This window comes from Tiliqua scincoides, chromosome 11 (assembly GCF_035046505.1).
Source record: "Tiliqua scincoides isolate rTilSci1 chromosome 11, rTilSci1.hap2, whole genome shotgun sequence".
Taxonomy (NCBI): domain Eukaryota; kingdom Metazoa; phylum Chordata; class Lepidosauria; order Squamata; family Scincidae; genus Tiliqua; species Tiliqua scincoides.
In genome coordinates this window covers 20,750,091-20,776,697 of record NC_089831.1, presented here as the reverse complement: position 1 = coordinate 20,776,697, position 26,607 = coordinate 20,750,091, and the positions used below count along the sequence as shown (strand labels likewise).

The 26,607-nt window shown below is 47.2% G+C and overlaps 1 protein-coding gene across 1 annotated transcript in view; it reads left to right on the top strand.

Annotated features, from left to right (window-relative positions):
• Positions 1-26,607, top strand: part of IGSF9B (immunoglobulin superfamily member 9B) — a 113,518-nt gene that overhangs the window by 33,679 nt on the left and 53,232 nt on the right. Inside the window, exons 3-6 of the mRNA XM_066639419.1 lie at positions 2,910-3,056; positions 12,421-12,572; positions 15,296-15,418; positions 25,116-25,258. Coding sequence (XP_066495516.1) covers positions 2,910-3,056; positions 12,421-12,572; positions 15,296-15,418; positions 25,116-25,258 — 565 coding nt within the window. The remainder of the gene's footprint in view (positions 1-2,909; positions 3,057-12,420; positions 12,573-15,295; positions 15,419-25,115; positions 25,259-26,607) is intronic.

Genomic DNA, 26,607 nt, shown 5'->3' with positions numbered 1-26,607 from the left:
GCATCCATGTGCTTGGATGAACAGTCGCTGCAGCCACAAGCTGTCAGGAGCATCCCCGGCTCCCATTCAGGAATATTAATTAGCCTGGTAGGTCAGCCCTTGAAGCAGTGCCATTTTCCCTGCATGGAGTGGCAGTCCTGGAGAGCAAATGCAGTCATTGGTGTTGTGATGCAGGCTTCATCTGTCTAATCACCCCTGCTGGGGAATGGTGCTGCCTGTTTTTGCAAAGATGCCTCTGAGTACTCGGTGTGGGTTATATGGCTTCTCTCTAAACCAGTGGTTCCCAAACTTTTTTTGACTGGCGGCTGCCTTGACCTGCTGGACCATTGACTGTGGCACTCCATTAGGGCTACAATGCTATACATTGTATAGGGTGGGAGTTTTTATACAAGGATTCTGTGGCTCCCCTGGTTGGTTTCTGCGGCGCCCCAGGGAGCCACAACTCATAGTTTGAGAACCGCTGCTCTAAAACAAACACTTAGGATAGAATAAAAAATTTATTTTTTAGTTCAATGGAACAATGATAGTTAAAGCTGGCGGTTTATAACATTCTGTACGGTAAGGGGAGAGTGGATAGGCAGAAAGGATTTTCTCTCTGTTCTCTAGTAGGGTTTGCACTTGCGGCCCTCTGGGTGAAGTTGATTTGCGGACCCCTTGGGTGCTTTCGGTTTTTTGATTTTGAGAGTGGGGGAGACAATAGGAGAGGATGGAAGGAGGAAATAGGACGGCCAGGGAGATAAGAAATGAATGTAATATAGTACAGTAGAATGTGACTAAGCCTTGTTTCCGTTAGGAGTGAGAACAATGATGTCAAACCAAAAGTAAGAGGAAAAGACCAGGTTTTGAGAGAGGATTTTTTAAAAAAATTGTAAAGGAAGAGGATCAATTTTACACCTTTAAACTTCCACCTTCCTTCCTCCCTTTCCTGCTTCCAGGAAGATTGTCTGGGCCTGAGGACGCCACCCCTGTCTTGTAATGGCAGTGGAGGAGGGCCGAGGGGCATTCTCTGATGATGATATATAATCCCTCAAGCTCTCTGACTGAGATATGTACTGGATGCATTCGCTTTGCCCCCCCCCCAGTTCTCTTTTTTGCTTTGTTTGGGGTTGATGCTGTGTGCAGGTTCTGAGAATTTCCCTGATCCTCTTTTCTTGGAAGCTGAAGGCCTTTCGGATCAAGGCTGATGTGACCAGGACGCAAACATATTTTTTTCACATGTTTTCCCCATTCTGCCCTGCCAGTAAAATGAGGCCGTGAAATCCCCAGAGTGGATATGGAAACTGAATGGGATGTTCTGACCCAGCAGGAGTCCTATATATGTAGGGTTCATTTTATCCAGAACTTCAGATGAACGGATGGAGTTCAGGATTCGGGGGCCGCGGCTGTGAACCCAATTCATCCCCCTTTCATTAACTGGACTTGTGAAAAAAGGGTTGCAGTTGTAAATCTGTGCATGGCTCAGATCTGGAAGCTTGTGGGCGGTGCACATTCTAATGAATAAATTAGATTTCCTATGTTGGTGCACACTTTGCATGCTGCAATGAGGTTCCCTGCAAAACTTAGCACTTTGTACCTCCTTTTAGCTATGCCTAGGGATGGGGCGTAGCTCTGCTTTACATGCAGGAAATCCTCTGTTTGATCCCAGGTATGTTTAGGACAAGCCTTCCTCTGAATTTCTGGAGCACCTCTGCCAGTCAGCGTTGACGATACTGAAGTAGAAAAACCAATGATTTGACTGGGTTTGTATTGGCAACCTTCAGTCTCAAAAGACTATGGTATCGCGCTCTGAAAGGTGGTTCTGGCACAGCGTCTAGTGTGGCTGAAAAGGCCAATCCGGGAGTGACAATCCCTTCCACACTGGGAGCAAGTGCAGTTTGTCCCTGGTCTGTCTCCCTGGCTATGGGCCTTCCTTCTTTGCCTCAGACTGCTGGCAAAGTGTCTCTTCAAACTGGGAAAGGCCATGCTGCACAGCCTGCCTCCAAGCGGACTGCTCAGAGGCCAGGGTTTCCCACTTGTTGAGGTCCATCCCTAAGGCCTTCAGATCCCTCTTGCAGATGTCCTTGTATCACAGCTGTGGTCTACCTGTAGGGCGCTTTCCTTGCACGAGTTCTCCATAGAGGAGATCCTTTGGGATCTGGCCATCATCCATTCTCACGACATGACCGAGCCAATGCAGGCATCTCTGTTTCAGCAGTGAATACATGCTAGGGATTCCAGCACGTTCCAGAACTGTGTTGTTTGAAACTTTGTCCTGCCAGGTGATGCCGAGGATGTTTAAGGCATATGTTTATATCTATGCTGCAGACTTATCAGTTTGATACCTGCCTCACAGTCCTAGCTTAGTATGCCAGGAGGAAGACTAGGCTTCCTAGCCTTGAAGCTGTAGCTCAGTGACCCAGTACACAGGAAACCCTTGTGTGTTCAAGTAGAATGGAAAAAGATCGCAAACACTCCCAGCAAGGGACAGTCAATGGGGCATTTATGGCCAAAGTGAACTATACTTGCCTGTCTTATATTGTAAGGCCTCTGAGAGATAATATATGTGAAGCACTTTAAACCGCGTACAACACAATAGAACCACTAAGTATTTATTACACTAGGTTGGGCTGGTGCTTGGAGTGTGTGTGTGCTTGAACTGCTGGTTGAATTGTCTTGTGTGAATTGTGTGGTAGATTCCTGTTGAAGAGAACAAAAGCATCTACCTCATTCCACTGTAACTTTTTAAATATGAGTGCTCGGGGCATAACTTTGGCCATAAATGCCCTGTTAGCTGTGCCTTGCTGCAAGAGTGTGGGGCTGTCTTCACTCTGGATCTCCTTCGTCATTCAGAGTACGTTGGGTTCAGTGCCACTGGCTGAGTGCCTGTTTCCTGTGGCCATTGCTGACCTTACCTTGCCTTTCTCCTCCAGGCCGTGCCAACCTTCATGACAAGGCGTCTCTACACATTGAGCAAATCCGCTCTGAGGACCAGGGCTGGTACGAGTGCAAGGTGCTCATGTTGGATCAGCAGTACGACACTTTCCATAACGGCAGCTGGGTGCATCTCACTGTCAATGGTAAGTATAACTGTTCCCTTGTCCAGACCAGCCTTGCGCTGTCAACCCCCCTTTCACGTCCTTAATACACTCTTGGACGTGTTGTTTCACCAGGTGTACTGTGAGATGCTTCCTTGTTTGCCATGAGCATCTGCTATTGTCTCTTTCCTGAAACAGACCCAACAATGATGACTTGGACCAGTTCTACTGTGCATTCCTGAATCTTTGCTTAGCCTTTTTTAAAATGTATGCCCATAAGCTGACAACATTGCCCTCCTCCCCAAGTGTCTCTGTTGCACTTAGTTGCTAGTGGCTTGTATGATTCTGTGCCCACCTTCCCTGTGGTTACATGTCAGGGAACCATCTGTTAAGAACATAACTCAAGACCCCATCTGTTCTCTGATGGCCCTTGTAGCAACCCAGTCTCCAGTGGACCTGGGAATATTTTACAATACAGTCTTTTTCACGGAGTGGGGAATATTGGAATGAGTAAGATGCTATGGAACAAGAGTGACATTTAGAGGAAGCCAATAAAATGTTGTGGCTTCTCTAGAAGAAGCTAGTTGAGATAAACGGTAAGGATGAATTGCATACATGGCACAAGTTTCTGCACTCAATGTTGAAACATGCTCCACCTCCCCACCCCTCGGGTTGAATAAAATGTCTGTTCAGTAACATTGCATGGCTACCTAAACACTGAATCAAATTGACATTTATAGAGTAAATCATGGGAAGCTGTAATTTTCCCATAACACAGCCACTAAATCCTCTGTTGCTCAAGTGACCAGGGATGTATTCATGAACACAATCGTTCAGATTGGAGGGATGTTCCTTCCTTGTAGGAATTTTGTCATCTTGCATTTCTTTCATCCCATTAATTTTCTCAGCATTTTCCTCTGAGATCATCCCAGCAAGCAACCCAGTGTGCCTGCTGTAATGTGCAAATCCTTGGTACCGATCTGGACCTTGGATTGTTATCGAACCAGTGACATTGATTATGGCAGTCAATTAAAGGAGAGAGAGAGAGGGTGCAGAGTAATGGGTAGCAAGGCAGGTTTGGAAACAGGGTCTGCAGGACCTGGGACAGCTCACTGGTAGCAGATATTCATTCTGAAAAGGGCCTAGGTCTTCATGACTTTTTATGTATCCTGAGCCTGCGTGGTGCTTGCTAGAATGCTGTTTCTCAGGATGTAAAAGGCAAATATTCTAGCCCCAACAGTGGTGTGCATCTGTTGCCTTCTCTGCTGAAGACCTCCTGGGGATTGAACATCCTAAATGTGTGTTGTTTTAGCCTTCCTCCTGCAAAAGCCTATACAGCCAGTTTTTAGTTCAGTAGTGCATCATTGGAAGAACCTAACGAGCTGCCTTGTTCTGAATCAGACCATTGATTGATCTAACTCAGAGTTGTCTTAGCTCACAAGCAGTGCTAGGGTTTCAGAGAAGGATCCTTCCTAGACCTGCCTTATGATACCAGGGGTTGGAATTGGGACCTTTTACATGCCAACCAAGTGCTCTACCAGTAACCTACAGTTTACCCTTTGAAATCTTAACAGATGAATCCACATGAGTCAAATATTGGTCCTTCCTGCACAGTATTATCAATGCTCTTGGCAGTCTCTTTCCTCTTAGTATAGTGACCTGGCCCAGTCTTGCCACCTGAGAGCTGGAGAACTCATTCCCAGATCGGCCAGTTTCAGCTGTGGAGCACAGGAGGGAGTAAATGAAAGGGCAGATAGTGTGATGCAATGAGAAAGCAAGAAATTCTTGGAAGGATGGATGGCAGTAAGCAGGGACAGTCTGAGCAAGCGGTGGCAGTGCCTGGGATATTAGTAGCCACCTGAGAGTGACCGGGGCCAGAGCTCAGTGAGTGGGATGGAATGCAATTCTTCTGAAAAGATACTTAACTGACCTGGCTGAAGGAATGCCATGAGCTAGGCAACAAGGAACTATGGGATTTGGGAGGGAGATCCAGGAAACCCTGGAAGGGAGAGGCGTTCCAGAGTTTCATGTGCTACGTTGATCACCCCTACAGCTTTATGTGCTTCCTCTTGGGGCCAGATGTTACATTGTCCATCCCAAGGCAAATTGCCTAGAAGTTGGTTAGGAAAGATAGTAAGGGAGAGTTAACCTACGTTGTGGGAGATGAGTAGGGTAGTGACCAGGGAGTTATTGACTTATTCAGTGGTAGGATAGCAGCTTTTATTCCTTTTTTTTGTTTGTTTTTTTGGCCTGTGCTTTTAATGAACAGTGATGAGGTTATGTTTATTGCTGCTACTGATTTTTTTTTTTTACTGCCTCACTGATGTTTTACATTAGCTCTCTGCTGTCTTCCTCCTAAGTGGGGCTTTATTGTTCAGTGTTTTATGATGCTTTGTTTTTAATTTGTAAAGCACCTTCTGTTTTGGCTGTTGCTGAATAGAAATGCAAGCTATAAATGTCTTTAGGGGTCCATAAGTTTTTGGCCAACCTTGGTAGGCTAGCAAAAAATTGTGTTTGCCAGGAACCCCCCCTCCCCCCAAAAAATCCTTCACCTAACTCTGCACCTCCATAAGACGTCGGGTGTGATCCACTTCTCCCCTCCTACGATGGAGCGTGAAAGGACAGGAGCATGAGACTACCAGTTTGGCATTGCATGTATGAGAGGCTTCTGAATGCCTTGGCAACCTGATTGGCCAAACAAGACTCTCCCTTCCTGCAATATCTTGGGTCCTGGGGCGCACAACACACCCATCTTGTTGCAATGAGGGAGGTTTAGCTTCTTGGGGACCCCATATATGCTGCCTTGAGTTATGTGGTTGGGTAGAAGGAGGGCAATAAATGTAATAAAATACAGTGGGAGGAAAAGGGGTTGCTGCACAACTTTGGGGGAATGACCCCTCCTTCCCTTTGCAGTAACAAGGTTTGGAGGAAGGCTGGAGCTTGCCAGAGGGCTGCAGGAATGCGTCCGTGGCAGTGAATGAAAATGTGAGCCTTGGAAGATCATTAAACTAATGCAGGAGAGGTGACCTGGCAGACTGGACCAAATCCGTCTCTCTGAGGATTGCCACGGTCTCTGCAATGGCAAACCACTTCCATGCTTGAGGGCTGTTGTGCTAGCATGTCACCCCTTGAACACTGTTCAAAATGGCCCTCCCGGAAGGCAGGCTGCCCTCTGGGGCCAGACCCTGTATTGCCTTGCCTGCTCTTCGCTTCCCAATCAGACCAGCCTCATTTTTTTTTTCCTCCTATTACCTTTTCCATCATCCGTGAACTCCGGTGAGCAGATATGGTGCTTGCCAGGCATGACTTGTTAACAAGCTGCATGGATGTTTGGGGAGATACAGAGGAGCTGAAAAGGGCTAAAGCATCTCTGAAAAGCAGAGGGGGGAAGCCGGCAGCCTTGTTAAATGGCTCTCCGTGTGCCTAAGTTAAGTCGCTGCCAGGGAGACGGGAGGAGGAGACCTTCTGGAGAATGAGCAACTTGGCCTCGTTAACTTTTAATAAGAGCCTCGCACTCAACTGGGCGTCCTTTTAATGTGCATTTCTGGAAGTATTAGGCATGCTCACTGAGCCAGACACTGCTGCTCGTGGCAGCTGCACAGTCCTGAAGCAGGAGCAAAGCTCAGGAGCCCTGCCCCAGTGAAGCCAAGGGTTGGGGCTTCGCTTTCAAGTTGGGCTCCTGAGGACATCAGAGAGGCTCTGCCTTTTTCTCCTTTTTTGCTCTGATTAGCCAAGCTCCTCCATCTTGTTTGGCAAAGCAAGGCTATCCTGTGTCTCATGCCGGAAGTGAAAATGCCCCAGGGTCTGCTCTGCAAAATGCCTGCCTCTTTTTGAATGCCTTTATTCGGACTCCCTTTCCCCCCTAGTAATGCAGGTTGGTCCTTTTTATCTGCAAACTTGGAACCCACAAATCTGACTCACTGCGGTTTCTGAACCTGCGATGTAGGACCAACCTGACCTCTATGCATGACTGAAAGCATGTTCTGGCTGCATCCAGAGAATTTCAGAAGTCTGGAGAGACCAGGCATGGCCTTACCAGGCCTTAGAACACCCTCTGGAGTGGTCAGAATAGCACTTCTGGTGGTCTTCTGAGTCTCGGAGTGGCTGCATTCGGACTCTCTGGGCCTCAGAAAACCTCAGGACATGAACAGAGTACATTTTTGGTTGTGTCAGGAGGTAAGGTAAGCCCCAACCTGCAGATTTGCTTACCTGTGGGTTTCAGCATCTGCAGGAATTCCGTTCCTGGAACCCCTGCAGATGCTGAGGTTGGGCCATAACCATTTATTTGGGGCTTTGGAAGAATGCAGTTATTTCACGTTTTATCTTGATAAAGATAAGAACATAAGAGGAGTCCCCTGGATCAAGCCAGAGACCCATCTAGTCCAGCTTCCTGTATCTCACAGTGGCCCACCAGCTGCCTCAGGCAGCACACAAGTCTTGCAACAACCCTGTAAAGCAACCAAGTCCTTTTATCCCCATATTGCAGTTAGGGTAGGCTGAGGCTGGGAGGACGTGGTTTGCCTAAGGCCACTTAGGACGCAACCCCTTTTGTCCGTGCTTTCCAGAACAGACAAAAGAAAGACAAAAGACAGACAAAAGAAAATATTTCTTTACTCAGCGTGTGGTTGGTCTGTGGAACTCCTTGCCACAGGATGTGGTGATGGTGTCTGGCCTGGATGCCTTTAAAAGGGGATTGAACAATTTTCTGGAGGAAAAATCCATTATGGATTACAAGCCATGATGCGTATGTGCAACCTCCTGATTTTAGAAATGGGCTATGTTAGAATGCCAGTGCAAGGGAGGGCACCAGGATGAGGTCTCTTGTTGTCTGGTGTGCTCCCTGGGGCATTTGGTGGGCCGCTGTGAGATTCAGGAAGCTGGACTAGATGGGCCTATGGCCTGATCCAGTGGGGCTGTTCTTATGTTCTTATGTTCTCCTCCATATTAGTTCCACTCAATCACCCTCTTCCTTTTTCAATCCAGGGACTGGGAGGAGTAGGTGCCAAACCAGTGGAGGGGAGCTTTTGGCTTCTCCAGGAGGTCTTATGCCGGCCCTGGCCAAGAGGACATCCACATGGTTGTAGGTTTTGTTCCCCCCTGTGTCACAGGCTGGCTCCCCTGTCAATGGGGACTAGTGTAACTTTAGCTGAGTGATAGAGGAAGTGCTCTGCTTGCGTAAACTTCAGTTCATCACATCTTCACTGAAAGGTTTCTGATAGCATGGAAAGCCCATCTCACTAATCCTGGGGAATCGGAACTGGGCGAGGCGAAACATTTGCCTGACGTGATACAAAGCAGCTTCTTTTGTGCATCCTTATAAACACGGCCTGGAAAAAAAAGTCAGAAGCAGCTTGTTAAATCATGCTCGTTGGTGGATGTTTCTGTTGTTGGTCCACCGCTGTGAACAGTGTTTCGGAATTGGTCTGAGCGCAAGTCTTCTCATGCGTGCGCAGTGACCTTGAGATTTTGCTCTGCAGCTTTGTGTGGGGTGTGTGTGCGTGTGAAGAGAATGAAATGCTCAAACCGTTTTCAGGGCAAGCAGTGTTTTTGTTTCCTTTTAACACTTCCCAAGCCATGGAGCTGGGCAGCTCAAACACTGCAGCATTGTGGGCTTGGGAAAGTGAAACCCACCAGTCTGGCTGCATTGTGGAAACTTAATGAATCGGGAGAAATAAACTAACGTGTCTGGTTCACTTGCCCCAAGGGTGCAGGCTGGGGAGTCTGGAATTCTGTAGTGTCATATTTAAGAACTAATGAGATTTCTAATAGTTGCCTGGAGCCCAGATGAATGGCTTTTCTCCTTTTCTTTTTGCACTCAGATTAGATAATAGGGTCTAACTTCTTAGGGTACATTTTTCACACATTAAGCTTAAGAATACTGTAGAAGCAGACAGTGCCCAGAATTCACAGTGGCATAACAAATGCCTCTCCTCCATGTGTTTTGCAGCATGGACAACTAGTGGCTATTACCATAAATGGCATGAGAGAGACTCAAAATTTCCTAAATGAAACACCCCGTATCTTAGAATATCTGCAAGGACAATACATCTTTCGCTGATTCTGGTGTTCCATTGTTGCTGCAACATCTACATAATAATTTTTTTGTGCAATTTATACAATTGCAATAATGCAATTATGTTACATTACCATATGATGCAAATATATAGTGCAGATGCAACTTCGGTATCTGCAAATCAGTGTCCACGGATTTAATTCACCACAGATGCCAGTGCATAACAGGGTCACCCTTTAGATGCTATTGAAATGGGGGGAAAAGTGCGAAACACATTTCTTACCTTCGCGCAATCAAATTGTGCCGTTTCCAAACCTCTTGGGGCTAAAAATAGCTCAAAAGACACACTTCCAGGTCACATGGAGGTTTTTGGTCACACGGAGATTCCTTCCTTCTAGTGTCGTCCCAGAATGAATCCCAGTATCCACAGATTTTGGAATTTGTGGAGGATTCTGGAACAGAACCTTGGTGGATACCGAGGTCAGACTGTTTTTGTCTTGGGGATGCAGTGACCTATATGGTTTGGCTCTGTCAAATTTGAAAACCGTTCTTTAAAATGCTAGTCCTTTGAGGAGACTTCAGAAACTGGAATGCATTCCACAGTCCACCTTTGGGCATTTTCTGAGATGTCTAGTTGTGGTTGGTCCTCTTTGCCCATACCAGAAGAGCCTTGGTTACAGATAGGTGCAGCAGGGTCTATACCACCATCCAGAAGCCTTGGGAGATGTGGGCCAAAGGTCTAGTAAAATGTTACAGCACAGGACATGGAGGGAAATGAACTAGAAAAGGAATAATATACAACGGTTTCAATTCTACAAACTTTGGAATGAATGGAATCTGTAGAACAAGGAGGTGCACCAAGAGCATCATGGAAAAGATGAACTTTGGTAAAGAATTTGAGATATGGAAGAGAGGTGACATCATGTTGGGAGGTCTGGGAGGCTGTTAAGCCTTCAAAGGGGGCAGCAGCCAGATTGCAAAGCCATCTCCTCCTGTGCTTCTGGCAGAACCCAAAAGTGACATCACAACATAGCCTGATATCATGACAGCCCTGCCTCAGGTTCTGGAGCCCCAGCTATGCTTTTTGGGAGTAGAGTGGTGGACTAGACCACTAGTTGATGCTTAACTAGTCCTCAGCTCTTCTCCACATGTTCTCTCCCACTCATTCCCTCTTCTCTGGAAGACAGGAAAAGGGAGAGACAGAGTGGTAGGGGTTGATGGGCAGATTGTCTGGTTAAGGTGCAGTGGTGGCTTTTGACATACCACCTCTGGTGTCAGTGGTCTTGAGTCAGCCCTGAATTTGGTGCAAACTTACCGAACGTTGGAAACCACAAGTCCTAAACCTTCACAACATCCCCTGATATTGTTGATCCCCAGGAAGGGTGTGTTCCTTTGCACAAGGGGCTGAGCGCTCCTGTCTTGTTCTAACCTCACCACAATCTTAATCCTTCAGGCCCAACAACGCAATATGAGCCAAATTGCATTCTTAAGGTTGGAATATTGTCGGATTCTTTCCCCCTGCCTCCCTGGCACATTAGCACAATTTATTTTTCTTAAAAGAGAAAATTAAGCATGTTTTGTGAGGGCAGGGACCAAAAATCAGTTCTTTTGAAAATCTGATTGAAATTGCTAAAATGTCTTCCTTAGAAAATTGGACTTAACAGCTACTTATGATTAGTTCTATCGTATAATTTTGAGGGAGCCGGTTTAATCAAAAGGCAAATTAGTATCTGCACTGCGGTGCCTTTGTGTGCTTTGACATAAACCAGTTTAGCATATAATGGTGCTTCTGGTGGGGAGATGGGGGGAGGCCATGTAAGAGAGACTTGCATTTTTAATTCTGAAGATGATTTATTTGCATCTCTAGTCAAATTATCCCCCCAAAAGTTGCCTTTTAATTAAAAGAACAGCTGTATTATACCACTCCTCCCCCCTCTCTTCTGCCTCCTTTGGCAATGACGTCAACATCCTTCAACAGAAAAACTTCACAGGGACACAGTGGTTTGAAATTCTGTGCTAGATTTATCAGCAAGTTTAATTCTGTCTGCCTAGAACTTGCTCGTGAAGTGCGCTCTTATACAAAAATGGTTTATTAGGCCATTTGTTAGTCTTGAAGGCACCACAAAACTATCTGTTATGTTTTCTGCAAAGAAATTCAGGTTGCCGCGTTCTGACTAGCCTACAGGCCTTTGGGGCACTGAGCAAAGAGGAAGCCCCTCGCAGTGGGCCTGTGGTCGAAGCTGAGCGGCAGAAAAATAGGTTAGCTGTTAACCATGGCTAGACTGTGCAAGACCTGGGACGGCACCCTGTGGGCATTGTTAGGGAAGATGTAACGTCAGCAGGAGCCTGGATGTCACAGAGCCATCTGAACAGCAAAGCTGGCCAACTGATAACCCAAACCTTGCCTCTTATCTGAGAGTTAGACGGTATTTAAAAGGGCAAAAAACTGGCAAGGGATCACATGGGGGCACCTGCATCAGTATCCTTTCTGTCAGTTATGTACAGGGGAATGAGAAGTCATGGGTTGCTGGTGAGATGTCTGAGCTTCTGGTTCTTTGTGGAGTATAACTCTTCTCCACTGCCTCAGAGGATGGATTGGGGCATCAGGTTATCTTCCTCCGTGGGCCCCGTGAAGCAAACTCTCTCAGATCTGCTTTCTGACTAGGTTTGGGTCTATGGGAAGCCTTATACTGCTCTGGGCCAGGGTATCTTAGAGATCGCCTACTCCCGTACAATCCGGCTCATCAGAGAAGGCCTTTTTACAAGTGCCGCCGCCTAAGGAGGTACGTGGGGCGGCGGCAAGAAACAGGGCCTTCTCAGTAGTGGCACCAACGTTATGGAACTCCCCCTTGACTTGAGAATGGCTCCCTCTCTTGAGACTTTTCGGCGAGGCCTGAAGGACCTTGCTGTTCAAAGAAGCCTTCTGACTTCATGGCCTTTTTAACGTCTTTTAGTTGCTTTTTTACAGGCCTGATTCCTCCAAGAACTGCTGTTTTATGCTCTTTTTTTATTCTGACTTTTATCTGACTACTGTTTTTATGGTTTCCGTTAATGTGTTTTTATCTGTTTGTGAAATTATGTTTTAATTTGTTTTTATATGTTGTAAGCCGCCCTGGGTCCCTTTAGGGAGAAGGGCGGGATAGAAATAAAGTTTATTATTATTATTATTATTATTATTATTATTATTATTATTATTATTATTATTATTATTATTATTATTATTATTATTATAACTGTGAGGCCAAGTCCTACTGACTCACTTTAGGGTATGCTGCATAGCCCTGTTCAGCTTCAGGTGCATTCCAATGGCTTTATTTTCGCATCACTGGCTCTGTTTTATGTGCCATGATAACCTTCCTGCTCGTCTCCATTTTTCCCCCATCTCCTTTGTAGCTCCCCCCACCTTTACAGAAACTCCCCCCCAATACGTAGAGGCAAAGGAAGGCAGCAGCATCACCCTGACTTGCATGGCTTTTGGGAACCCTAAGCCAACTGTCACCTGGCTGAAAGAAGGGGACCTCTTAGGTGCCAACAACAAATATCAGGTAAGAGTATAACTCCACAGCAGCACTTGTGCTTTGAAGAAAGAAGGCCTTGGGTTCCAAGCCTGCCATCTCTGGTTCAAGGTCTTTGCAAGTCTTTGCATGACCAAACTGGGGAAGACCCATTCCTGAAGTGGCCAGTTGCAGAAGGAAAGGACTTGGTGGGTGGACTAGTGTAAGGTGTAAGGTGCTTCTTGTTGGCTAGCCAGATCAAGCCTTTCTAAACCATCTTATCTGACCTATGGCAGCTCTTTCAAATTTATTATTAATTTAATATTATCATCTGGAATGATTCCAGATTCAGTTCTTGGACTGACTGCAAAAGACCCCTGCTCTAAACCCAGGGAAAGTGTAAGCAGTCAGCATAGATGAACCAGTAGGTATGGCACCTCTGTATGCAAGAAAAGTTTTGCCTTTGAGGTGGAAGAAAGCATTGCCAGTCCTGTCTGGCAGCCTTCTGGGTGCTGATTGACCTTCTGTTCTTTCGGTCTCCAGCAGGCAGCAAAATCAGAAGGTTAATGAAAGCCCCGTGGGGCGATATTTGGCTCAACAAGTCCCAGGTTGTGCAGGCTGCATCCATCCTGGATAAAGGATATTTCATCCGCTTAGGAATTTCTGTAGTCTTAAATTGGGGATGGGAAAACTTCAGGCTTGCAAGATAAAGAGCCCTGTTGTCTACCAACCAGAGCCAGGTACAAGTAGTGGCTCAGAGAGTGGAATGAAGGAACAATCTGGGAATTTGTTTTTAGAATTGGAATGGAGTCGCTATTCTTCTACTCAAAAATCCACAGCCTGTTTTCAGCCTAGCTTTCTTCATTTCAGCAGCTTAATTTAAAGGGGTGGGGTGGGGTGGGAAATGCTGTATTCTTGCAGCTGCTAATAAATAATTGAAAGCCAGAAACCCTTGCAGATCTACTTGGAATCACTCAGAGATCTACTAGTGGGCCCTGATACCTACCCACCTCTGCACTAGATAGCATAGTTTTACTGTCGGGAGATGGTTTCTACATGCACTGCCCAAATCACGAATGATTCAAAGATCAGTTTGCTACAAAGCCCTTTTGTGAATTACCAGTGCTGATTTTTTTTTTTAATCTCACATTTATATCTGTGGTTTACAAATGAATTGGTGTGTTGTACCAGGACCTCCAGCTGCCACGTTCACCCCAAGGGCTGCAGTTCTCCAGTCTGCTTTCAACCAAACCTCATGGAAGGAGCAGCATGTTTTGGTTGTTTGATCCGAAAAGCTCTTGCTGTCTACCCCCCCCCTCCCCAAAAAGCCTCTGTCCTTGACTGGTCCTGGAATTCCATATGAGTGGTAATTGCTAAATCAGGCATTGGAATTGGCACTGGTGCTAATGAGGGTAATTAGGAATCATTTGTTACAAACGGATGGAAGGATGAAGTGAAATGAACATTGTTATTGGCTGGGGGACGAGGAGAGCGAGTATGTATCTGAGGTTGAGAAGGGGTCGGCATTGCCTGTATGCTGGGTAAGGGACCACCCTTGCCACTTTCTGACTAGCCACCAGGAAACCACTTTTCTCTGTCCCACAGTCGCCTCCTACTGTTTTCAGATGCACTAAGCAGAGGTTGTTGGCATCCTTCAGTCTTGGAAGACTATGGTATTGCACTCTGAATAGTGGTTCTGGAACAGTGTCCTCTCCGGTGCACGAAGCCTGGGTAAAGTAGTTATGGAGGATAGGCTGTTACCCATGCAGCAAATCCCCCCTCTCCACGTCGCTGAAAATGGTCCAATGGAAAGGCAGAAGCCAATACTGTTGGTTCCAGCGGCGTCGCAGGAGTTGCCAGAACGTGACTGTGTTCAGCCATGAACTGCCTCAGGGACTCTGGCTCCGGATTTTGCCTCGAAGTTGACTCCTGAAGCCTTTTCCGTAACTGGATGTAGCCACAAGGCAGTGGAGGTTTGGGATCAGAGTTTTCCTTCTCTCAGATGAGCTGCCTTCCCAGGCTGACGAGTCCCACCTACTTGGTGGCTGTTTAGTCGCCTCTTATGACAAGTACAGCCAAACTGAGGGCCTATTCTTATCCCCCAGCCCCCAGGGGTTGAGGACAAAGCAGAGGACAGAGAAAATAAAACCATGGAAGGGATGTTTCTGCCTAGCATTGTGAATTGCCCTGAAGTTCCTGGGGTGATGTTTTTCTGCTAGCAAGCCTGGCTTGGAGCAGGAAGCAGTGGGGGAAGATATTTGCTAAACAGTGGGAAGCTGGGGTGGGGGTTCTTTCTAGATGTTCCCCCGGTATTATGTTTGAAGCACTGTGTTACTTTTGTATCGTCTTTTTAGTTCTGATGAGCTATATCCCCAGTTTTGCTGCCTCACTTGCAAGTGACCATAATGGAGGGGCAATTTAGCAATTTGGGGGGATAGGGAGAGAAAATTAACTGTTGGTAGCAGTCATGCCTGACAGCCATTTTCCCCCAGAAGCCCCATCAGAGTCACATATATTATCCCATAGCATTGTTCTGGAGGCAAATTCCTCTGCCCTAAGCTTTTCAGCCTTGCTCGGCTCAAGCATGGGGCTGCCCAAGATCTCCCATCCATTGGATTGAACAGGTCCATATCTCCTTAGCTTCAGTAGCTCCAGCCCTATGTTTCTTATGTTATGTACCGATAGTTATGCTGTCTGGCACAAGGAAAACTGGAGGTCAGTGTGCGGTGTGTCGCTGCAGCAGTTCTGTGCTAAACTTTGTTCCCTCTCTGCAGGTCAGTGATGGGAGTCTCACTGTTCGGTCCATCAGCCGGAACGACAGAGGTGCTTATACCTGCCGGGCGTACAGTATCCAGGGAGAGGCTGTGCACACCACCCGCTTGCTCGTCCAAGGTAATGTCTGGGATTGAAGGGTCCTCTGGTTCCCTAGACGTGCTGCCTTAGCAATGCTTGGGCAGGAAACTGAGCCAGGAACAGGGACTTCTCCTCCAGGTGTGGCTGCTAGTGCTTGCTTCAGTACCACATGTGATGCTCACGTTGCCTTTTATTTTTAGGCGGCATCTGGAGACTATTCAGGATAGCTTTTCTCTTTTTCTGACTGATAGTTTATGATCTAAAAAAAACCAGAGATTTGTTGCTGTCTGATGGATGGAGGCTGTTGTTTATAGCTTGGTAAACTCTATAATCTTGCTTCTCTGTCTCATTGTATGTCTGACGGCTTCTTTTCTTTGAATTGCTTTCCTCTTGGAGGTTCGGTGTGCTAGCGAGGAAGGCAGGTGCATGAACACATTCCTACCGCGGTCTCCCTCTCAAGCACAGTATCCTGCAAAAGATATGCATGGTCTAGAGCAGGGGTCTCCAAACCCCAGCCCGGGAGCCAGATGCGGCCCACAGCAAGCCTCTTTCCAGCCCGCAGCCAACCTCTTGTCCCATGAAAGCCTCTGGCCCACTCAACTGAACATGACCAGAACTGTGCTCTGATTGTGTCTGGAGGGTGTTCTGAGGGCCAGAGATTAAAGGAATGAGCCCATTCATTCATTTATTCACTTATCTAAGTTCCATCTCTAATTTAAATTTTATATTTAAATTTTTTTTCTGGCCCTCCACACCACACCAGATATTTGATGCAGCCCTCTGGCCAAAAAGTTTGGAGACCCCTGGTTTAGAGGAAGGGAAGAGAGAACAAGTGGGATTTTTTAGCATTTGTTGAGTGTGTGCCATCCTGTGGGAGAGCTGGTGGGCAACTCCAAAATCAAAACGAGGCCCTACAAAATGTTTTGTATCTTTTTTGCTGGGTGTCTATGTTCTGTACAGCCAAGGGATGCCTCCGCGCCCCTAGCTCTTTTGTCCACATAGCCTCATCCTGGGTCCTTTTTCTTGGTCTTGCTGGGGATGTGTGACAGACTGTTGGGAACTGGTTTTTCGTAGATGGAGTGGACTTGATTCTGTATGGTTACAGTCACCAGTGACAGAAGAAGGCAAAGCCCCACCCCACACTTGCATCAAAAGTCGGCCTAAACTGCCACCCTCCCATCTTTGATATAGTGTTGTTCAAACAAGCATTTTTTTTGGGGGGGGGGGGGATGCAAACCAAGGCCAAAAGAATCTCTGCTGACTTTTGCCCCCACTTCCCAAAATTGCTCCTCCTAAAAGTGTGAAAGGGGCAATGTAGTTTTGCACCATTTTCCTCTTATGTAGCCAAATGTTTTCACTGAGGAACTTTTGACCCACCCTGATCCACATCCTAATGGTATCCTTTAGGGATGGGAACTCAAAGCAAGTGACTCAAGTCCAAGACGTGAAAATGCATGTTTTTTACTGACTCGTGCAAACTCGAGTCATGCGGGTCAAACACTCGGGCAAGCACGCGAGTCCAGGGCTCCTGACTTGGGAGTTGCCATGGGTTTGGGCAACTCGAGTTGCCCACAAATGGCTAAGGGTTGCACTGCCTCCGTCTTGCCGGAAAACCTCTTGCGTCGATCCTGAAGCTGGGCTTTGCGCTCTCGAACAGCAGCACCAGCAAACGTTGCATTATATTCAGAGACGGGGTGGTGGGGGGTGGAGTGAAGTAGTTAACTTTTTGTTTGTTTGTTTGTTTGTTTGGGCTTGAAACTTGCAGGGTCTTGGGTTGCAGAACTTATAACAACTTTTGCAAAAATATCAATTTTAGCTGGCTGGGTAGTTCCCATAAGGGTCCTGCATGTGTACAGAACACGGGGGAGGGAGGCAATGCTTCTTCTTGTCTACTGGACCATCCATTGGACGGAAGATGTGTCTCCAGGAGAGGGAAGGGGAGAGGAGGAGGAGGAGCTGTTTTTCGCCATATGGACAAGTGGGTTTTGCAAATAGGAGGGGCTGGAGGAGGTGGGGGGAAGCCGGGGTAGGCGGTTTGGTCAGCCCACTTGCCTGCCTGTCTGCTTCGACTGTCAGTTGGTGTGCTTCTATCCTATGCCCAACTCAGCTTGTGTGCTGTAGACTAGGCTGCCATGAATGAATGAATGTCCTCTACACTCACTAAGTCTCCTCCTCCACAGTCACCTGGTAGGAGGAGAAAGACTCTGTCTTTGAACAGCTTAATGAGATTCTTGGAGGAAGTATTGAGTAGAGTTTCAGAGGAGTGGGTGGGTCGCAAGCTAACCTCCCAGTTGTTGTGGGTGAGTGATGTGTCTCACCCACCCATGGCTGTTTCTGTCCCCTCTCTCGATTGCTCACGCTGCCCCCCCCATCCCCTCCTGCTTTGCTGTGTTGGGATGCCTTCTCCCTCCCTGTAGGTCCACCTTATCCGTGATGTGAAGGGGGCGGGTTTCATCACGGCTGGGGTGGGAACTTATTGGTGCGTTACAGAGGGAACCGATTGGTGCGTTCTGCATTGCTGCCTTACAGATGGAACAGGAGGGGACAGCAGGGGATTGTTTAAAGAGAACTCAGAATCAGACACATAGCATGGCAGCAGCCCTGTTTTTGTCACAGAGGCCCAGCTGACTTTTTAAAGGGAAAAGACTTGAGACTCTGAGTCGCGAAACCCCTCTGGGTGACTCGGAAAGCCTGCCCCTTAGGACTCGTTTCCAAGTCGAGTTGCGGGGGGGGGGGTCAGAGACTCATGACTTGACTCAAGTTAAGCTGTACTGGATTTGCCCATCCCTGGTATTCTTAATCTACACACCCTCTGATGTTTGTTTCCAGGTCTAAGTTCAAGTCCTGAACCATTACACCATCCCCGTTGTCTCCCATATAAAAGAACACATAGCGTTCACTCTTACGTGAGAAACAAGCACTGGTTTGGGAGAAGGTATTTTAAATTAGGAAGAAAATTGCCTTTTGCCCCTGTCACTTTGTGATGTAGTAGCCTCTGATGAGAGTGCTCTGGGGTGGTGTAGTGTGTACTTGTTCATAGAGCAGTGTGTGTGCCTTCATAATAAGGGACATTTTGCTAGTAGATTGCACCTTCCCTTCCTTTTAATGACAGGGATCTGTTGAAGGTGACTTCACGCAAGTTGCCACATAATCTCCAGCCAGTGATATGGGCCTCTGTCCAACTTTCCATTAAAAAAATAAACCAAAAATGCCATCAATAAATAAGGGAGAGAATTAAGCCCCAACCCCAGACATTTAAATAACTCTGAAGGCTGCCAGCTCTGCTGAATGATCCCAGGAATGCAAAATGAAGACAGAATCCTGATGTACCAGTGTCCTAGACTGGAGACGAAAGGATTCGCGGAGGGTGGTGGGCCAAGCCAAAACTGGGGCGGACCTGGCTCTGCTCTGACTGGGGCGGGGGGACGACACGTGTCATATTGATTGGCTGTGTCTGCATGCATTTGAGAAGCCTCCCTCCCCTCCTCCTGTTTTGCTTAGCTGGCATTCCCAAGCTGTCATGTTGCATCGATTTTATACTTGAGATGGTGTCTGGTAGTATGCGTGAGGCCCCCCAGACCCCTGCCGCCTGGCAGCAAGACCGGCAATGCAATGTGACAAGCAGGAGTGGGCAGAGTTCCAGCATGCACTTTTCACATGCTCCAAAAAGCCCTTCTTCTGTCTGCTCTGAGCCCCTTACCAGTGTTTGTCGCTTTGCATCTGGCCTCCCAGTCTAGAAGTAACTGGCAATGACAGCGATGATCCAATGATGCATTATTGTTTTATGGTTTTAATTGTTTTTATTAATGTTTTTAGCATTGTTTCATTTGTTAAATTGAAACATTTTGTAAGCTGCCTTGAGGGTCCCTAAGCGGGGTGGAAAGGCGATAGGTAGGTGGGTAGGTAGGTAGGTAGGTAGGTAGGTAGGTGGAGGGACAAATGAGACATGCTGCTTTAGATTCAGGCAGGCTTTGGTTAGAAATCACCATTTTACGCTCTGGAAACCAGAGGTGAAAAGACAGAATCCCACAACCTGCCTCTGAATTGCAAGGAACTGCTCCTTGCAGCAACTCAGAGGGGGGAAAATAGCAGTCGGATGAAGCCCTCCTGGCACCTGTCAGCTTCTGGAACCGGTGTGTGGGGCCACACCATCTTTGTCTCGTCTTTGTTAGGGGGAGTCCTCTCTTGGGCTGCTCTTGGGTTTCTGGCCCGTGGATGTTGCCCAACGATCCTGAGCCTTGTATTCCTGACTCTGTCACACAGAAGCTCTTTAAGGCAGGGGTGTCAAACATAAGCCCTCCAGGCCACGGAAGCTCCTTATCCAACCCAAGTGATAATTATTCTCTCTCAGCATATTAATTGGGCTCTCCCATATCTTGAAAATATTACATATTTTCTCTTCCAACATTTGCAGCTTATTAGAACCAAGTACTTATTTCTGGCCATTGTCTGCTTAATGACATCACTTCCTGCTTAATGATTGTCTGACCCTCATCAGGTGCCGTGAAAGCTACTTGGCCTGCTATATGAAATAAGTTTGACGCCCCATCTCTAAGACCTCGAGCAGCTCAGGAATCTTTCCCAGTTAAATATTTTCCCTGGCACAAATCCAAGCAGCCCATGTAAGCCTGCCTGGGTTGGGAGTGGGTGTTAGAATTGGCATGTGCTGGTGCCACAGATCTCACCCACCTCCAACCCCTGGAATACCCTCCTGGCACTCTCCCACCCCATGTGCCAATCAGTGCCACACTCACCTGTGCCAGTCTCTGTGGGGTCTGAGCCAGTGTTGGCATGGCACGGCCCGCTCATGAGTTGCTGCAAATGTGCCTTACGGCCCCCTGCTTCTGAGCCGGCACAGGGGGCCTGCTCTGGCCCCACGTCAAAGAAATAAGACTTTGTGTCTCGTTAATACTACAAGTATAATAATTAGTTAGAACATCCTGTGGATGATGCTGTCACCCTGATTGATTAAACAGCCATCCTGCTTTTCAGACAGGATCTCTTTGTGCTTATTCATTTCTCCTCCCCAAGCCTGGAAAGCTTAGAAGAAGCTAGTAAAATATTATATGAAGATAAAGTGGTGGTGTTCATGTTTAATGAAGTGTGTCCTTGCCTTCCCCATTTCCACTTTGTTAAAGGGGAGGGGGGAAGAATCATGTATTTGGTCAACTTTCACCTCTAGAGAGGAGAGTGTAGAATTTCCCAGCTCCGGAGAGGTAAAAAGTCATTCAGTGAAAATAATACTCAGCTTTTTCTATGCAGTGTTTACAACCTCACAGGGGTTTGCTGACATGAACGAACCAAAACCTTTCTCAGTATCCCTTGTCTCAGATGTAGTTAGCCCCAAGATACACACGCGCACATTTCATTTTAAGTTGGTGGCCTATTTATTTATTTTTTTAAAGAGGGCTTACTGTACCTTTAACAGCTGTGCCACAGAAGGAAATTCTGCAGGTAAAATTTCCCCTGTCTGCAGGCAGGGAATGCAGAATGCACATCTGAGTAGAATAATCCTTGGCAGGCAGCAAAAATGTATATTTCTTATTTTTCACATTTTTGTACCACCCTTCTTCCAAGGAGCTCCAGGTGCATAAGAACATAAGAACAGCCCCACTGGATCAGGCCATAGGCCCATCTAGTCCAGCTTCCTGTATCTCACAGCGGCCCACCAAATGCCCCAGGGAGCACACCAGATAACAAGAGACCTCATCCTGGTGCCCTCCCTTGCATCTGGCATTCTGACATAAGCCATTTCTAAAATCAGGAGGTTGCGCATACACATCATGGCTTGTACCCCATAATGGATTTTTCCTCCAGAAACTTGTCCAATCCCCTTTTAAAGGCGTCTAGGCTAGACGCCATCACCACATCCTGTGGCAAGGAGTTCCACAGACCGACCACATGCTGAGTAAAGAAATATTTTCTTTTGTCTGTCCTAACCCGCCCAACACTCAATTTTAGTGGATGTCCCCTGGTTCTGGTATTATGTGAGAGTGTAAAGAGCGTCTCCCTATCCACTCTGTCCATCCCCTGCATAATTTTGTATGTCTCAATCATGTCCCCCCTCAGGCGCCTCTTTTCTAGGCTGAAGAGGCCCAAACGCCGTAGCCTTTCCTCATAAGGAAGGTGCCCCAGCCCAGCAATCATCTTAGTCGCTCTCTTATGCACCTTTTCCATTTCCACTATGTCTTTTTTTGAGATGTGGCGACCAGAACTGGATACAATATTCCAGGTGTGGCCTTACCATTGATTTGCACAACAGCATTATAATATTAGCTGTTTTGTTCTCAATACCTTTTCTGATGACCCCCAGCATAGAATTGGCCTTCTTCACTGCCACCGTACATTGGGGCGACACTTTCGTCGACCTGTCCACCACCACCCCAAGATCTCTCTCCTGATCTGTCACAGACAGCTCAGAACCCATTAGCCTATATGTGAAGTTTTGATTTTTTGCCCCAATGTGCATGACTTTACACTTACTGACATTGAAACGCATCTGCCATTTTTGCTGCCCATTCTGCCAGTTTGGAGATATCCTTCTGGAGCTCCTCACAATCACTTCTGGTCTTCACCACTCGGAAAAATTTGGTGTTGTCTGCAAACTTAGCCACCTCACTGCTCAACCCTGTCTCCAGGTCATTTATGAAGAGGTTGAAAAGCACCAGTCCCAGGACAGATCCTTGGGGCACACTGCTTTTCACCTCTCTCCATTTTGAAAATTGCCCATTGACACCCACACTCTGTTTCCTGGTCTTCAACCAGGTCTCAATCTATGAGAGGACCTACCCTCTAATTCCCTGACTGTGGAGTTTTTTCAGTAGCCTTTGGTGAGGGACCATGTCGAATGCCTTCTGAAAGTCCAGATATATAATGTCCACTGGTTCTCCCGCATCCACATTCCTGTTGACCTTTTCAAAGAATTCTATAAAGTTCGTGAGGCAAGACTTACCCTTACAGAAGCCAGGCTGATTCTCCCTCAGAAAGGCCTCTTCGTCTACGTGTTTTGAGATCCTATCTTTGATGAAGCATTCCACCATCTTACCCGGTATGGATGTTAGGCTGACCGGCCTATAGTTTCCCAGGTCCTCCCTCCTTCCCTTTTTAGAGATCAGTGTGACATTTGCTATCCTCCAGTCCTCTGGCACCGTGACCGTTTTGAGGGACAGTTGCATATTTTAGTCAAGAGATCAGCAACTTCGTTCTTCAATTCCTTAATAACTCTTGGGTGGATGCCATTAGGGCCCAGTGACTTATTGATCTTTAATTTATCAATGAGATCTAAAACATCTTCTCTTTTCACCTCTATCTGATTTAATTCCTTGGTCAGGAGGGGCCGTTCGGGCAGTGGTATCTGCCCGAGGTCTTCTGCCATGAAGACAGATACACTCATTTAATTTCTCTGCCATCTCTAAGTCTTCTTTTATCTCCCCTTTCCCTCCCTCACCATCCAGAGGGCCAGCCGCTTCTCTGGCGGGTTTCCTGCTTCTAACGTATTTGAAGATGCTTTTATTATTCCCCTTAATGTTGCTGGTCATGCATTCCTCATAGTCTCTCTTGGCCTCCCATATCACCTTCTTACATTTCTTTTGCCACACTTTATGTTCCTTTTTATTCTCCTCATTAGGGCAAGGCTTCAATTTACGGAAGGAAGCTTCCTTGCCCTTTACGGCTTCTCTAACTTGGCTGGTTAGCCATGCAGGCACCCTCCTGGACTTAATCGAGCCTTTCTTTCTTTGTGGTGTACACCTCTGCTGGGGCTCTATTACTGATGATCTGAGCAACCTTCATGCTCTCTGTAGAGACTAGACTCTCTTTACCTTCCCTTTCAACCTCCTTCTAACCAGCCTCCTTATCTGAGGGAAGTCCGTCCGTTGGGAGTCAAGGGTTTTTGTGAGAGATTTGCCTGGTATTCTTCCCCCAACGTGCATGTCAACATGGATTGTAGCATAATCACTGTTCCCCAACGGCTCAGTAACATTCTAACCAGGGCCAGTAACGGCTCTAACCAGGTCCTGAGTACCGCACAATATTAAATCCAGAGTCACCTGTCCTCTGGTGGGCTCCATGACTAGCTGCTCTAAGGCACAGTCATTTAGCATGTCAAGGAATCCGGTCTCCTTTTCGTGACCAGAACACAAATTGACCCAGTCAATATGAGAATAATTGAAGTGTACATGGTTCCTTCCCTCCTTTTTATCCTTACAATAACCCTGTGAGGTACGTTAGATAGGTGAGAGAGAGTGACTGGCTCAAGGTCACCAAGGAAGCTGCATGGCTGAGTGGGGATTTGAATCTGGATCTCCTAGCTTTAAGTCCAACAGCAGAACCCCTACACCATCCTAGCGGGTTTATCAAGTTCCTGATGGGCCACCGTAATTGGTCACACAAGATGTGTGAACCTGTGTCTGGAAATAGGTGGCAATCATACAGAAGCCCAGCCAGAAGAACACCCACCCACATCTTATTCCAATGTCCATAGAACTCCAACTGAACATGGAACACTGCTTGCTGATGGGGTCACCTGAATGATAGCAGAATGCCCACAGTTCCAGGAAAGGACAATTCCTAACCCTACCTGGAAATGCTAAGGATCAAACCAGGGGCCTTCTGTATGCACAGCCTGTACTGAGCTCCAGTGCCATCCCTATTCCTAGATGCTACTGGGAGGCAGATAACACACATCTGGTTCAACAAGAGTTAACATGGGCATGATTATGTTAGGGAGAGGAAATAGGACAAGGTGCCTTGGAACTAGAACTGTGATTGCTGTGAATCTCTGGAATGCTTTGTGGCCATACGTTTTTGAGAGTATCTCCATCACCATAACAACAAGGACTGGAAGCTTGCTTGGGTTTGCGCTTCTTTTTAAACAAGAGAACACTAGAGTCTAAATACGTGTCGCTTTTAAATTCCTCTGTTTACCCTGCATATCTCCTCTTCATTTTCTAAATAGGATATACAGTGATGTGTGCATGAATTGGATCAGAATCATGCCACATGGTGTTGTTTTTTTTTTGGTGGGGGTGGGCTTTCCCCAGGGCTCTGAGATCTGGATTTTGAACCAGCAACCTCCCAAGTCCTAGCAAAAGTCTTTGCCAGCAGTCTGTGCCAACTCACATCAAAACCCAGGCAACCACCTTCACTGTATAGATCAGTGTTTCTCAACCAGTGGTACGGATGGCATCTGGTGTTACTTGCAGGACATTTGGACGCCTGTCGTCTGGCAGAAACACAATGTCACAAACAGTGGCAGGAGGTTCAGCTCAGCAGACAGAGCTCCGAAGCATGCTTTTCTGTGCTTGAAAAAGCCCTCCCGTCCACCCTGAGGCTCCTATTGGTCTTTATCACATTACAGCTGGCCTCCCAACCCAGAAGTAACTGGCAATGATGTCATCACCAGTTACTTCTGATGGTACTTTGAATAGGTGGACCATATGAAGTGATATGGCAGAGGACAAACCTTAAGAAACACTGGCCTAGCTAGTTTAAGTGGGCCATATTTCAACTTTCATGTCCCAGTAATCAGGTTCGATTTGTGAGAGTGGCTGCATAGGATCAGGAGACCTGGGCAGAATGCCATGGATTTGTCTACGTGAGGCACCCATTCCTTCGCTCCACCGTCGCTCAGCCATCCCTGTTCCCATGTTTCCTGCGCTGTCGCCTGTACGCTCTTAGCTGTGAGCTCATCTTGCCCTCTTCAGCCACTGAAGTAACTGTTTGTTTCCTGCTCTCCCACAGGACCCCCCTTTCATAGTTTCCCCTCCAGAGAACATCACCGTCAACATCTCCCAGGATGCAATGTTCACCTGCCAGGCTGAGGCATATCCAGGCAACCTGACCTACACTTGGTACTGGGAGGAGGAGAATGTCTACTTTAAGAAGTGAGTTTGCATCCGGTTCTTGACTCTTTTTTTCTCCTGTGCTGAACTGAGACTGAATGGCACTCCTGGAGGAGTGGAATGGCATTCCTGACTTCCTTGTCCTGGACCTGCAAGTCATACAGCTTACCTGCCAAGATTCATGGTCAAAAGTGGGCTCATGAATCCTGTCAGGCTGCTCTGGTGAGGATTAGACCTGGGCAATTTGGGGGTAGCAGCTGCCCTTCTCCTCTCCAGTAGAGCATCATTTTGGTCAAGGGAAGAGCTGGCAACCACCAGTGGGACTATTATTATTTTTCCCCCCTCTGGAATGTTGCTACATTTGAGGTATGGGGGGGGGGATGACAACCACTAGTTAAGCCACAGCCCCCAAGAGAAGCTTGCTGCCACCGCCTCCAAGATAAGCCCTGCTGAGGCCTGGGGGAGCCTCCTGGAGAGTGCCCTGCAACCCTTCCCAAACCTGGAGTCAGCCCTGGGAGGAAGTGTGTGTATTCCCATGCTCACTTCCTGGTCCGCAAGCAATAATTTCTTGGGAGCCATTGCTCCTGATCTTTTCCACCTGGCCTCAGAAAATCTTGACAGCATACCAGACAGCACACCATATTTCTTACTCCAACCTGTGTGTCTGTCTACTTGCCAATTCAATCTGTTGATGCATTTGACTATGTAGGCTTCAGATGTCTGTTGCGATATTCCCCCCCCCCCCCAATCTTTTAAGGAGCTTTTGAAATTTTGTTCTAGCTACAGCATGCAAACATAGAGCTGCCCCTCTGGCGTCAAGAGAGTTTCCTGCAGCCCAGGGAATATTCTGCTTTTTATTCTAGCTAGGATTAGCACTGTTGTTCATCATTGTTCTCCAGCTGGGAACATCAGCATGGCTTCACCATCTTTTGATAAGGGAACAGACATAGTACGATGAGCTGTGGGGGATTTGCAAGGAGCCTGCTTCAGGGCACCAGCAGAACATGCTTTTCAAATTGGGGAATGCAGATAACTGAAGTGCAAGAGGGTCCCCTGACTGAATTCTCCTGCTCCTTGGAGTACTTAGCATGCCAGTTAATCCAGCCCCCGCTGGGAGGAACCGTTGTCCTTAAAGGTCCCTGAGTGTCTTCTGACAAGGATTCAGAGTGACTCCATGCCTCAGGCAGCAATTGTGAAGTATGCAGCAAGGGAGTTGCTCTGTTGCGTTTGAAATCTTGACCCAGAATGAGGTCATCCGTGAATAACTTGGCACAAGCTTTCTCGTGAGCATCCGCTACACTGTGGATGAGAGGTGTGCCCCCTTCTGGCCATGTGCTGCACTTGCAAGAGCTGGTCACTCTCAGCACTTGGCTGTGCAGCTATAGCTGAGA